General features: G+C 46.1%; 1 protein-coding gene across 4 annotated transcripts in view; it reads right to left on the bottom strand.

Moving 5' to 3' along the window:
* Positions 1-90: 90 nt before the first annotated feature.
* LOC128419708 (cyclin-dependent kinase 11B-like) overlaps positions 91-13980 on the bottom strand; it is a 33569-nt gene continuing 19679 nt past the window's right edge. For 3 of the 4 annotated variants that reach the window (XM_053400720.1, XM_053400721.1, XM_053400722.1), the window contains 9 exons: positions 12485-12575; positions 12228-12349; positions 10768-10873; positions 10519-10640; positions 9449-9556; positions 8277-8393; positions 7141-7289; positions 5604-5793; positions 3036-3401 (listed from right to left, as the gene is read on the bottom strand). In XM_053400720.1, the coding sequence (XP_053256695.1) occupies positions 3309-3401; positions 5604-5793; positions 7141-7289; positions 8277-8393; positions 9449-9556; positions 10519-10640; positions 10768-10873; positions 12228-12349; positions 12485-12575 (1098 nt within the window). In that variant the 3' untranslated portion in view covers positions 3036-3308. Of the gene's footprint in view, positions 1808-2988; positions 3402-5603; positions 5794-7140; positions 7290-8276; positions 8394-9448; positions 9557-10518; positions 10641-10767; positions 10874-12227; positions 12350-12484; positions 12576-13980 lie in introns of those variants that run through there. The other variant, XR_008331904.1, reaches the window with a different exon arrangement.

Below are 13980 nucleotides of genomic sequence, written 5' to 3'. Positions count from 1 at the left end.
TAGCCCCCCCCCTCCATCTTCAGTCAAAAGGATCAGAAGTACAGACAGCGGGCTTCCATCTGGCGGCAGAATAGCTGGGAAATCATGGGGTTGTATCTAACGTTTTTATTTATTAGCCCCAACCCAAAGCAACTTACAAACAAACAAGCGAACAAGTCCCAGGTCGCATCCATACCACAAATCTAACACACATTTTGAGTATATGGCTTCTCCCTGCCCCAAGAACTACAGTTCCCAGCAGCCTTAAGAAACAGCAGTTCCCAGGATTCTTTGGGGGAAGGTGTGTGGTATGGGTGTGGCCCTAATCAGAGTAGACCCACTAAAATTAACCAGCCTGAGGTCTATTGATTTCAATGGGCCTACTCTGACTACAATGGCCAGTTTACGAGGACATCCCTAGAGCACCCAGTGGGCAACCCTTTTCTGCCAAAGGGCCACCTGCCAGAGGTGGGTGGGGCCAAAGACAAAAGTGGGTGGAGCTATGAATGTAAATATTACCTTTGGGTGCAGTAGGCTGGCTTCTACACACACACACAGTCTGAATTTGTGCATTTACATATTTCAACACGTCCAACGGAATGTTGCGAAGTCCCAAAAAACATTTGAGCTGTACACAAGTATAAATATCTGTACATTTTCCAGCAGAGTAGCAAAACCATTGACGTTACATGAACACACTATGTACAAGTCATGATTATATTTCTTCCGCAAAAGTACCAAAAAAAAACCCCACGCTCCCCTCTGCTGGTTTCACACCCAGCACAACACTTCAGGATCAAAACAAAATGCCTTGCTTGGTGAACGTACAAAAATAAAAGTTAAAGGAGGAATATGAACCTGATTCTGACCACGAGCTTCATGTGACCAAAAAAATTGGCCACATCACAGTGGAGCATGCGCATACAGCACATGTCAAGAGTGCATGCATAGATATGCTCAAATAGTATCATCCTTGTTCATTATTATGAATCAGATTTCTTACCTGCCTCTCCCCTAAAGTCCCAAGGTTAAGGTCACAGCCTGAGATCTTAGAAGGCAACTGCCAGTCTGAGTAGGCAAGGCTGAGCTGGGTTTGTTCTGCTGCAAGTTTCTAGGTTCCGGCCACCTTATTCTGCCACATGCAATTTCAGTAGACATTGGCCAACCTACTTCCAAGCGTTATTTCCACCGTCACAAGGACTAGAAACTCTCACACAGCTGGTGTTTTCGAATGGAAGCAGTTATCCCTGAGATTTTCAAGATGCAGAACTCTGCACCCAATTTCTTTGCACGCCGACAGCCTGGAAAATCAATTTCACACAGTCTTAGGGCAAATCTACACTGTACATTTAAAGTGCATCCCATACATGTTTCAACCAAGGTGGGTTGGATGTGTTGTGGATAAGGAGATTCTAAGAATGGCAGGCTTCTGGTTGGGGGGGGGAGTCATCTAGTTTTTCCAACTGTGATGGTGAACAGGGGGTGGGGGCAACCATCGGCCCTCCAACTGCTGTGAGACCCATCAGCCCCAGCCAGTACAGCCCAACAGTCAAGATGATGGGAGTTGAATTCCAACAACATCTGGAAGGCCGCATGCTCATCTCTGCTTTAAAATGGGCGTTTTAAACACTGATCAGATCTGGTTCTCGTCAGATCTTGGAAGGCAACAGAGGTACCTGGAGAACAAACTTGGATCCACAGGAAGAGACAAAAAGAAAAGAGGGTACCTGATGATATTCTAGTCCATGGGGGCGGCATAAATGAAAATATGACAGAAATGTACTCTGCGAGCGAGTCAGCTGCCATCCCACTCTCTCTGTTTAAATACCTGCCAGGAAGATGCAGTGGAACAATTTCAATGCATTACGGTCCCTGATTACTTGGTAGAACTTCTAATAGATATATGAAATATATACACACACACACCATCCTTTCCTTTCATTTAAGGACAGTTTTAACAACTGCAGAACAAACTGCCTCAGCTGAACAGTCCCCAACACCTTTGGTGAGTGGGGAGAGTTGCTTTATCGAGGGACTGATATCTGCATTTGCTCGGAGAAACTTTCAGCTATACAGCTCCCCAAAGCTTTGTAACCCATGAGAGTCCTGCTCAGAATAGAGACCTATTAAGAATTAATAGACATAAGTAACTTGGGTCCACTAATTTTGATGAGTCTACTGGGAGTAAAAGTAAGTTGGATACAATCATCTGTGCCTGTCCCTTACAGCTACATGAACCCATTTCTGTGGATTAGCAATAAAAAGTAACCGGCAGGCTGAGGCTGCTGGTCAGAGTCAGAACTCAAAGACTCCGGATGTCCTCTGCTCAGCTGTCTCTTGATGTTGTTCTGTTTGCAACAAGCTTGTGCAACAGAACACTCCTGAGCAATCAAAGGTCATTGCACTTTGCACCATTTCAAGTTGAGCATCCAAAGGGCTTCCCTGGCAGCCCTGCCCTTCTGCACTTGAGGGGAATAGTGGATGGAAGACAGGGAGGCAGAGAGAGAAATAAAAGCACTTATCCTCCCAGACTTTGGTGGGTTAGCGACCTCCAGAGTAACTTAGCAGGCATCTGCCATCAATCATTGGACTGATACACGCCTCCCTTTAAACATTTTGACATTCCACTCGGCATTGCACCACAAAACTTCCGAGGAAAATGTACACATTCAAAATGCAAGCTGGCCAAATTATTCCCCTGCTGGAAATGTAATTTGATTTCCAGAAGTGAAACTGAGGAAAACTACAGCAGTGCAAAAAAGAAAAAGAAAAAAAGTGCTGATAATGGTGGAGGGGTGAAGATCTGCGTGCCTCTGTGCAAATCATTTCCTGTTTCCGAGTCTGGCACTAGTGAAGAAGAGTTTCCTTTACACGGGGTAAACAATTAAAAATTGTATTTCTTTATTCTACAAATGTACAAGCAAAAACAAAAACAAAAATCCCATCCAGAGTAGAAGATTTAAATACAAACAAGAGGGGGGAAAAAAAGAATCATTTCCAAAACTGTACCATTCAAGTTCGTTGGGATTTTGTTTTCTTGTTTTGCCTTCTCTTCTTTTTGCAAAAAAGAGTCCTTGGCTATTCAGATTAATTCCAATCCTTAAAATGGAATCGCAGTGACTTTTTGTGCCAGATCCAGGAAGAACGTTTTTCACATATGCAGGTGACATCCTGCAAAAAACAAACACACACCCCTCCCCCTGAGAGGAGTGGATTTGCACGGAGAGCGCTTGTCGACACGCTTGCCAACAGCTTGAGCAGAAAAGCAAAGTGTTCGCTTCCCCTCTGGCTTCTCCCCGTCTCCTTCCTGCACTGCTTCGCCTTACGCTTTAGAACTTCAAACTGAAGCCTGGTCCCGCGGCTGATGCCCCTTGGTTTGTGGTCGTAAGATGGAAGCCGGTGTCCTTCAGGTCGTCGTCACCCTAGAATGACAAAACAGATATGCAAACTTAAGATGTTTCACTAGCCAACAGTCGGCTGCAGATAAGGAGATTCTAAGAATGCCAGGCCTCTGAATGGTGGATATTTCAAGACAGACAAAAGGAAGGACTTCGTCACATGGTGCGTAGTTAACTTACGGAACTCCCTCCCACAAGATGTACTGATAGCTGCCAGTTTAAGATGACTCGAGGAGGGAATGAGGCTTATGAGTCGAAGAGGGGAGCTCATGCAACAGCTAGCAAGCTGCGATGGTTATAGGCAAGCACAGGTTTTCAGCTGTGTACCAGCCTGTGGGAGACAACAGTGGGAAAAGGGCAACCGTTCTCAGGCCCTGCTTGTGGGCTTCCCACAGGCCATGGTGAGGAAGAAGATGATGGACTAGAGAGGCCTTTTGGTCTGATCCAAAAGGGCTCTATCTCACATATATTCTTTTAAGCCTTCCACAAAGCAACGGCACCACCTGCTGGCAGATAAGGCCTGCGCCGGTTGCAAACCTACCAAGCCAAATGCAGCCACTGTGTGGGACTGGGGTGGGGGGGACAAGATAGACGGAATAGTGCATGGGTAGGCAAAGTAAGGCCCAGGGGTCGGAATCGGCCCAATCACCTTTTAAATCCGGCCTGCGAACGGTCCGGGAATCAGTGTGTTTTTACATGAGTAGAATGTGCCCTTTTATTTAAATTGCATCTCTGTGTTATTTGTGGGGCCTGCCTGGTGTTTTTACATGAGTAGAATGTGTGCATTTATTTAAAATGCATCTCTGGGTTATTTGTGGGGCATAGGAATTCGTTCTCTCCCCCCCCCAATATAGTCCGGCCCCCCACAAGGTCTGAGGGACAGTGGACCGGCCCCCTGCTGAAAAAGTTTGCTGACCCCTGGGATAATGGTTGCAATATGAGCACTAACGGCAGGCTTAGCAGTGAGTTTTTAACTGCTGCCAGCCACCTATGAAGGAGAGATGAGGGAGGTGGCTTGCTATCTCTGATCCTTAGGACTGATTGAAACAGGGGTTTTTCTATATTCCGAGAGGAGTGCTCTGTCACCGAGCTACGTAACAGGCCCTTCTTCCTGTTAACAGCGCTGCTGGAGAAGGGCGATAGCTCAGTGGCAGAGAATCTACCCTGTATGCAGAAGGTCCATGGTTCAATCCCAGCTGGCATCTCCTGGTAGGGCAAAGAATGCCCCATGCCTGAACCCTCTGAAAACTGCTGTCAGTGTAGACCAGTGTTTCTCAAACTCGAGTCTCCAGCTGTTGTTGGGAGTACAAGTTCCATCATGCCTGGCACTGGTCCTGCTGTAAGTCCAAATATCTGGAGGGCATCAGATTGGGGCAAGGATGGTCTGCATAATTTGTAGAAAGAGGTGGCACATGGTGATTTTGAAGAGGGCAAAGTTGGTTCCAGGAAAGCTGTGTTCCACCTCTCCTTCCTGACTTAGGAGCATCTGGTTCTGCTCTTGCTTGGAAGGATGCAAGACGTGCATTCAAAACTGTTCTCCCCCCCGGTACAGCCCAGAGAAGGAAGACTGTGACTTCCTCCTCTTTAAAAAGAAAAAGGCTGTTCAGAAACGAAGCACTCCCAGAGCTTCTTCACCTGGTTACGTCATCTTGGTCAAAGAATGAGAACATAAAATTGACATAACGTACAGATAAAGGGGATGCGGGTGGCGCTGTGGGTTTAACCACAGAGCCTAGGACCTGTCGATCAGAAGGCTGGCAGTTCGAATCCCCATGACGGGGTGAGCTCCCGTTGCTCGGTCCCTGCTCCTGCCAACCTAGCAGTTCGAAAGCACGTCAAAGTGCAAGTAGATAAATAGGTACTGCTCCAGCAGGAAGGTGAACGGCGTTTCCGTGCTCTGCTCTGGTTCGCCAGAAGCGGCTTAGTCATGCTGGCCACATGACCCGGAAGCTGTACGCCAGCTCCCTCGGCCAATAAAGCGAGATGAGCGCCACAACCCCAGAGTCGGCCACGACTGGACCTAATGGTCAGGGGTCCCTTGACCTTTACAAATAAAGGGGGAGTTATGTTGGAAGCATTATAGACTTGAAGTGCACCATCTTCCACCTTGGGTTTTCCTTTTTGAAAATTTCAATAAGGTCCAGAAACCTGTTCTCTTTTAAAACACAGGCCTTTTTAGGATGGTGAATTTTTACACAGAGCTTTGCCGACTACAAGGAAACTTACCAGCTGACTGTATCCTAGGCCCCCCTCTGGCGGCCGTGGACTCGTCCCACGTTTCACTCGCTGCTGTTCACTTTTTGCTGGCCACGTCGGAAACATGGACGGTTCGATGGGCAGCGGCGTCTCCTGGAAATACTCGTGCTTCAAGCCGTCTTCAGCGGTGATCCTTCTGCCCGGGTAGTACGTCAGGAACCTGGAAAAGGGTTAGCACAATGAGCTGAGGGGAATGACGAAGAAAATGAATTTCAGAGGAGGAGGTGAGCCAGAGTGGGCAAGTATGAACCGCAGCCCCCCTGCAATGCGAAGCTGCCGCTATTTTACCTGGACAAGAGCTCACTGAAAGCCCTTTTAGAAACAAAACAAAGCAGGGGCCCAGAACTTCAAATTCTCATGTCTGACGATTTGCTCGCTGTGCTGGAAAAAAGCAGCAGGCAGCTTCGGGCAGAAAAACGCGGGTGAGCATGAAGTCGGATGCCGCCAAAGAAGATTTTTTTGCAAATTGTTCACTTAGCACAATTTCATACACCACTTCACTCCCCACCGGGAAGAATTGCTATGGCATGGCATCTGGGTGTGTGTGTGTGTGTGTGTGTGTGTGTGTGTGTGTAGCAATCACAATGTGCCTCAAGGTCGGGTGGGTTAGGGTCAGAACCTTACCCAAGCGGCTCAATTTTCCCTGCAACGCTGGGCTGCATCTGCCTCTTGAATGTGGTGCTATTCATAGAGGATAAGGCTATTATCAATGGCTACTAGCCATGATCACTGTGTTCTCTCTGTGCTGTCTATTTATTTATTTATTAACTAGCAGAAAGTACGCAGCATTGCTCAGGAATTCTAATAAACAAAGAAACCGCACTGAGATTCATTAACGGATATAATGCGATTTGCTGGTCTCCTGCCAAATTTGGTTAAAACCGCCATCTTGATTCAACATGGCACCCAATAGTATCCAAACATAGATAGATTAAAACCCAACCCTTCATCTCAGGGACCATTGTGCCAAAGCGGGTGGTGGCATCTCTAGAGGTGTCTAAATCAGTGCTGTTTGAAAAGGATCAGTCCACCATCTTGACTCAGAATGGTGTCCAAGAGTATTAGAACAGAGATTGAAACCCACTCCTACATCTTAGGAACCATCATGCCAAACTGGGTGGCCATAACTTCAGGAATGTCTGAATGCATAGAAAAGACAGACAAACAACTTTCCAAATTATATAGTATATTTCACAGCATGATTGTAATAAAACCTCAAAGCAGTTTACTCTTGGAGGGAGCTGAATACCAGCTGCTGGGAATTACAGATGGGGAAAGTGGACTGGATGGGCCTGATTCAAAAGGCCTCTTCTAATGTTCTAATTCAAGGTTCTCTCCTCGGACAGCTTTAAAAGGGGATTTGATGGAGGACGGCTAGTCATGACGGCTATGCTCTACCTCCTCCTGTATGGGCTGGCCACTGTGAGAACAGGATGCTGGACTGGATGGGTCTTTGGTCCGATCCAGCAGGGCTTACCTTACGTTTTTGATATTCTTATGGACTTACTTATTCATGAGATCAAATCCCTGGTCTGAGAGGAGTGCCCCAAACCGCTTGCGGAGGTTGTTGTAAGGATATTCTGTGAACGTCATCTTCTTCACTGCCGGCAGCTCGTTATACCCAGGCCAGATTTTCTCACTGGGGGTTCCCAGATCCTTCCAGAAAGAATAATTATGAAAAACCATGTAAGGAAGCTGGCTTAAAATGGCTCAACCCCCTTCTCCCCTTGCCCCAGTCAGTATGATACTAGCGAGGATCGTCTGTGGACAAAAATAGTGGAGATCAAGAAAATGGAATAAGAGTCATATACAAAATGAGGACAAAAGTTTTGAAAAACCAGGAAGTATCATCCCATTTGGGCGATATATTGTTAGGAACTTTTGCGGCTTTCGTATGCATCTGTTGCTAGTGACTTGGCCTTCTGTTACTGAAAATCCAATCTGACCTCAGCCAGCCCCTACTTTAAAACATACAACCAGTCCAGAGGAAGGCATGGCCTGTCAGCTTCCTCCTCCTCCTCCTCCTCTGAGTCAGTATGGCCTTTGTAGAACTCAGCAGGATGGAGGGTGAGGACAAAACTCGAGTGAGTTGTCATTGGCTCCAGCCCTACAATACTGTTAGGGCTCCTTGCCTTACACCCTAAAAGTATCTACCATGAGGTACCAAAAGCCACTGGTCAGCTAGTAAAAAAATTAAGACTCACTGCATTTCTATGCAGGTTGGAGAAAGAAAAAGAGTTTCCTTCTTCTGCAGTTAGTACATGAACAAAGGGGGAGGAGGGGGCCCACTAGAAGGGTTTGCTCGCCCACAAGGAATTTCTAGTTGCCTACAGCTCCCTAGTGTGTCACTAAATGCATGTCTCTGCCATCCAGACCATGTCAGGTGGAGAGCAAGACACTGATAGCCTGCCAAGCTAGTTGCTTAGCAACAAAGGAAGAACATTGGATCGAAAAGCAAGAATCTTATTTTTCGACCCACTGGGGGCCGGAATATCATCAAGTGAAAAACAGGGAATTAACAACATCTCTTTAGGGGGTCTTTGCAGCAGAAAAGAGAAAGCTAGCACCTATTTTGTTTTGTTTAGTTTGGCATTATGCAAATATATAATGAGTGGCAGTGTGTGTGTTTGTGTGAAGCTTTACCTTGAAAACTTTGTTAATTTGGTCAATATCCGACTTCCCTGGAAACAGCGGCTTCTGGGTTAACAGCTCTCCGAATATGCAACCCACGGACCACATGTCGACGGCTGTGGAATATTCCTGGAAGGCAGGAGAATAAGAAATTAAGTTAGTTGCTTAATTTTGTTCGCCGCCAAGCATGGTCAAGGCAGATCAGTATGGTGCGGTAAGGATGCATGTGAAGATTTCTGGAACAAGGAAGGGTTTTTTGTTTTCGTTTTGCAGCATGGGGAGCGAAGAGTCCACAGCAACAATTCTGAAACTGTGCTGCTGAGTGGGTGAGGTTGAAAAGGTACCATATTTTTCATTCTATAGGACACACCCGACCATAGGACGCACCTTGTTTTAGAGGGGGGAAACAAGAAAAAAAAATTTCTCCCCCTCTCTGCACAACGCCCCTTCAGCGAAGCGGCAGGAGAAAAGGAGCCCCTTCCATTTCTCCCCCCGCTTAGCTGAAGGGGCACCTACCCTTCAGTGAAGGCAACCCGAAGCATCCAGAGTGCAGCGGGAGCTCCTGCTGCACTCGAGGCTTCAGGCGGCTATCTTTGAAGCCTGGAGAGTGCGAGGGGTCGGTGTGTATCGACCCCTCTCGCTCTCCAGGCTCCAGCGAAAGCAATGCGAAGCCTCCGGAGAGCAGCGGGAGCGCTCCCACTGCGCTTTGGAGGCTTCGCGTTGCTATTGCTGAAGCCAAGGAGCCTGCATTCGCTCCATAAGATGCACACACATTTCCCCTTAATTTTTGGAGGGGAAAATGTGCGTCTTATAGAGCAAAAAATACGGTAACTCACAATGGCAGGTTATCATTTGGCACTTGAGTCAAGCAGCGTCCATTTTCTCCACTTATACCCCCCCACCCCACCCCAATATACGGGTGGGATCATCATCTTGAGGGAAGGGAGATGCAAACGTCCCAGATTTGTGCTTTGTTTTAAAATACGGGGAAAAGATGGCCAAGGGTGAATATTATAGAGGTTTATAAAACTTTGAGGTCACTCAACTTAATAAGGAAAACCAGCCAAGCGAGTGCCACTCGTCAGCTGCACGGTACATTCGGCTACGATAAATGTTAAAATGGGAATGATGAAAAATAGCTGCCTTTGGAAACTCCCAGGCAGGAAAGGCTATAAGTCACAAACCTTGGCTCCAAGTAGCAGCTCAGGCGCCCTGTACCACAATGTCACGACGACAGGGGTATACGGCTTCAGAGGCGATCCGTACTCTCGGGCCAGCCCAAAGTCTCCAACCTGGTGAGAAAGAAATGGAATAGCCTAAGAACTGCCTGGACGATGGGGACCACAAGCTAAACTCTACACCGGTATATGGTTTTCAGCAGCAGTCAGCTCGACGCCCCTAGAAAGCCACAAGCTTTTTGTATCACTGTCCTGGCTTCTGTTTGAGTAAGGTGCTCGTTTCTAGGTCTTTAAAGCCCTCAAACTGTCTGAGAACAGGATCTCATAAAGATTGCATCCCAGCAAGTCCACTCACTCTGTCTGGTAATAGAGAGGTGGGCTTTTACATCGGTGGAACCAGTATTGTGAAATACAGTGGTACCTCAGGTTAAGTACTTAATTCGTTCCGGAGGTCTGTACTTAACCTGAAACTGTTCTTAACCTGAAGTACCACTTTAGCTAATGGGGCCTCCCGCTGCCGCCGGAGCACGATTTCTGTTCTCATCCTGAAGCAAAGTTCTTAACCTGAGGTACTATTTCTGGGTTAGTGGAGTCTGTAACCTGAAGCGTATGTAACTTGAAGCATATGTAACCCGAGGTACCACTGTACTCTTTCTGCTGAAATATCAGAGGCCCCTATTTTGCCAGCTCTTTGAAGGTGAGGGTTGTTCAAGTAGAGGCTGGACAACCTATTGCCAGGGATGCTGTAGCGGCAAGATACCTATTAGGAGCAGGGAGTGTGCTGGATAAACCTCTAAATACCCTATCAACTCTAAAATTCTGCAGTGTCACCAAATGAAGCCAGACCCCACTGGTGGTGGTTGGGTTCTCTCACAGCTTTGGACAATCACCGTGAATGTTTTATAGAAAGGAAGGGCATACAGCTTAATAAATAAATGCAATAAATAACGTATGGTTTTACGTTGCATTTGGAAAAACAACAACAACAACCCTGGATGGGTCAAAATGTACTCTGCAGAGAGCCTGCCATGAACACATCTGACTGCTTGCAACAGCTTCAGAAAGTTGGCTCTTACTTTTAAGATGCCAGCGTGGCTCAATAGCAGGTTGGAGGTTTTCAAGTCTCGATGAAGAATCCAGTTATCGTGAAGATGCTTGACCCCTCGCAACAGTTGAATCATCAAGGTTTTCACTTCCCCTGAAATATACAACAGCAGAGATCCTAAGGGGGTGGCGAAAGAAGTCAGGACCCACCCGTGCCTTTGTCAGCCTGGTAAGCTTAAGTTTATGTCAAGTGTGTTTAGAATTCGAGAAACGCCACAAACCTGGCAAGAATGGCTGTTTCATTGTTTCCATGAGGCTCTTGAGATCGTGCTCCACGTAATTCATTACAATATATATCTTGTCCATGTTGCTGCCGACGACAATTTCCTGGAAACCGAAATGAGACGCACCAGTGATCCTAAAGGCCACAGATACCATTGGATGACTGCAGGGTTTAATTCATAATTTCCTTCCTTCAATCTTTGCACTTACTTACATCTCACTCAAGTGTATGGGATTCCTTGCAGACTATGACTACCAGCCAAGCCGAGACATAACCAGATACTTGGGAAGATCTGGGGTATCAGCACACAGATACAAATTAACATATGCTAACATATGCTAACATGTAATATGTTACAGGTGTGGACTCTTTTTAATCAAAATGTCACTGGAGGCCAACCAACTAGTTTCCCATCCAAACCACCCTGAATAAATTTGCTCCTCACCCCAGATCACTCCAAATTACCCCCAAATTTCCCAATGTATCCTGCTCCAAATAAACCCAGTTCAATTTCTCCCATTCAGTACCCTTTGAATGACCTCTAGATAAGGTCACTTTGAAACAATATTTCTCCAAATACCTCTCCTAGCCAGTAGCCTGGGATACACACTCCAATTTACTTATCTCCTGAATTCATTACCTACCCCGAAACACTTTAAATGCCCTAGCGATGCCTCTGCAGCCAAGTGCTTAAACACAAGGTTAGATAGAGAAAGGCTAGATAGAAATGTTTTTCTTCCTTTCTAGAACTTATCCAGTGAAGCTGAATGTTGGAAGATTCAGCACAGATAAAAGAAAGTACTTCTTCACACAGGGCCTAGTAAATACTATGGTATTCGCTGCCACAGGAGGCAGGGCCACCAACTCGGATGGCTTTAAAATATTATTAGACATATTCACAGAGGAAAGGGCTAGAAACGGCTACTAGCCATATTGGCTTATGCTCTGCTTCCATGGCTGGAGGCAGTAATATTTCTGAATACCAGGTTGCTGGAAGCCGCAGGAAGCGGGAAAGCGCTCATGTGCTCAGGCCCTGCTTTTCTTTCAGGTCTCAAAAACAAATCAGCCATGTATCCCAGCTATGTAGTACTAAACTAAGAACATAAGAAGCACCTTGCTGGCTCACGCCAATGGGCCATCTACCCAGCCTCTGCTTGGAAGCTTCCCATTCAGGCATCTAGCTGGCTACTGTGAGAACAGGATGCTGTACTAGAGGTGCCAGTGGCCTGATCCACCATCCTCTTCTTGAGTTTTCATAAAAGGCAATGTCCCCTTGCCTTGTGGGTGGAGGGGAAAGAGGCTTAAGTGATACGGAGCTACATATATAGGCTTCCACGCAAGGATGGTATGTATGCTGCAGCTTTCTTGGAACAAGGGAAAGCCACAGAATATAATCCTGGACAATTGCAAGGCGCCCAGTTAACACGTCAACAGGCGATCAAGTGCTGGTGGCCTTACCCTGACAGTGACGATATTTGGGTGCTGGGCTTTCAAGATGGTGTTGATCTCCCTTAGAGAAGTAATGGGGAAACCTTCTTTCTCCTTCTCCATCTTCAGCCGCTTCAGCGCCACAATCTCATCTAGAAAGTATTTATTATTATTATTAGTAGTAGTAGTAGTAGTAGTAGTATTAACTTACCTACTTATTTGACCATTTATGCACCGCTTTGTTACTATAGTCTCTAAGCGGTGCCATTGCTGAAGAAACAACAAACCTGTTTTTTTGTCTTTTGCTCGGTACACCACTCCGTATGTTCCCTCCTCGATCCGGTTTAGACACTGAAATTCCTCAACGCTACGACAGCCCTAGAGAGAGAATAAAAGTTGCATATGTACACAATTTCTCTTAATTTTCAAATTACTCTGCTTCTAGTAGTCGGGTGGAGGGGCAAGGAATTACGCAAGGTCACAAGACAATCCCTCTTAGGTCCTGTGTTTCCAATCCTATTTTTCACATTCATATGGACTAGAAACTTTAAAAAATGAAATGGGGGTGGGGAGAGAGCCAATTCAAGCTCTATTCAAAGCACAGTGTACGAGCCAGAGCCATGTATCATATAACTATCCTGAGTGGAGCTGTGCTCATCTCTGGTTTGAGCTGGAATCTGATAAAAAAAACCTCCCAACTCTAAGGAAATAAGACACTAGAAATAATATTTGATAGCAGGAGTATGCAGGAGCTTGAGAAAGACTCATAATTGAAACAACTTAGTTACATGTGATCCATAGTTGCAGGATGGGGTGAGTGGTTTTTTTTTTTTGTCATGTGGGATTTTGTCATGTTAATTTGTATTCTTACGTGGACCGAGAACTCCCAGAAGTGCAAGCTGGATTTAGAAGAGGCAGAGGAACCAGAGACCAAATTGCAAACATGCGCTGGATTATGGAGAAAGCTAGAGAGTTCCAGAAAGACATCTACTTCTGCGTCATTGACTATGCAAAAGCCTTTGACTGTGTCGACCACAGCAAACTATGGCAAGTTCTTAAAGAAATGGGAGTGCCTGATCACCTCATCTGTCTCCTGAGAAATCTCTATGTGGGACAAGAAGCTACAGTTAGAACTGGATATGGAACAACTGATTGGTTCAAAATTGGGAAAGGCGTACGACAAGGCTGTATTTTGTCTCCCTGCTTATTTAATTTATACGCAGAATACATCATGCGAAAGGCTGGGCTGGATGAATCCCAAGCTGGAATTAAGATTGCCGGAAGAAATATCAACAACCTCAGATATGCAGATGACACAACCTTGATGGCAGAAAGTGAGGAGGAATTAAAGAACCTTTTAATGAGGGTGAAAGAGGAGAGCGCAAAATATGGTCTGAAGCTCAACATCAAAAAAACGAAGATCATGGCCACTGGTCCCATCACCTCCTGGCAAATAGAAGGGGAAGAAATGGAGGCAGTGAGAGATTTTACTTTCTTGGGCTCCATGATCACTGCAGATGGTGACAGCAGCCACGAAATTAAAAGACGCCTGCTTCTTGGGAGAAGGGCAATGACAGGCCTAGACAGCATCTTGAGAAGTAGAGATGTCACCTTGCCAACAAAGGTCCGTATAGTTAAAGCCATGGTTTTCCCAGTAGTGATGTATGGAAGTGAGAGCTGGACCATAAAGAAGGCTGATCGCCGAAGAATTGATGCTTTTGAATTATGGTGCTGGAGAAGACTCTTGAGAGTCCCATGGACTGCAAGAAGATCAAATGCATCC

The sequence above is a fragment of the Podarcis raffonei genome, chromosome 8 (genome assembly GCF_027172205.1).
Source record: "Podarcis raffonei isolate rPodRaf1 chromosome 8, rPodRaf1.pri, whole genome shotgun sequence".
Classification (NCBI taxonomy): domain Eukaryota; kingdom Metazoa; phylum Chordata; class Lepidosauria; order Squamata; family Lacertidae; genus Podarcis; species Podarcis raffonei.
The sequence above is the reverse complement of the archived record's forward strand: the minus strand, read 5'-3'. Positions and strand labels throughout refer to the sequence as shown.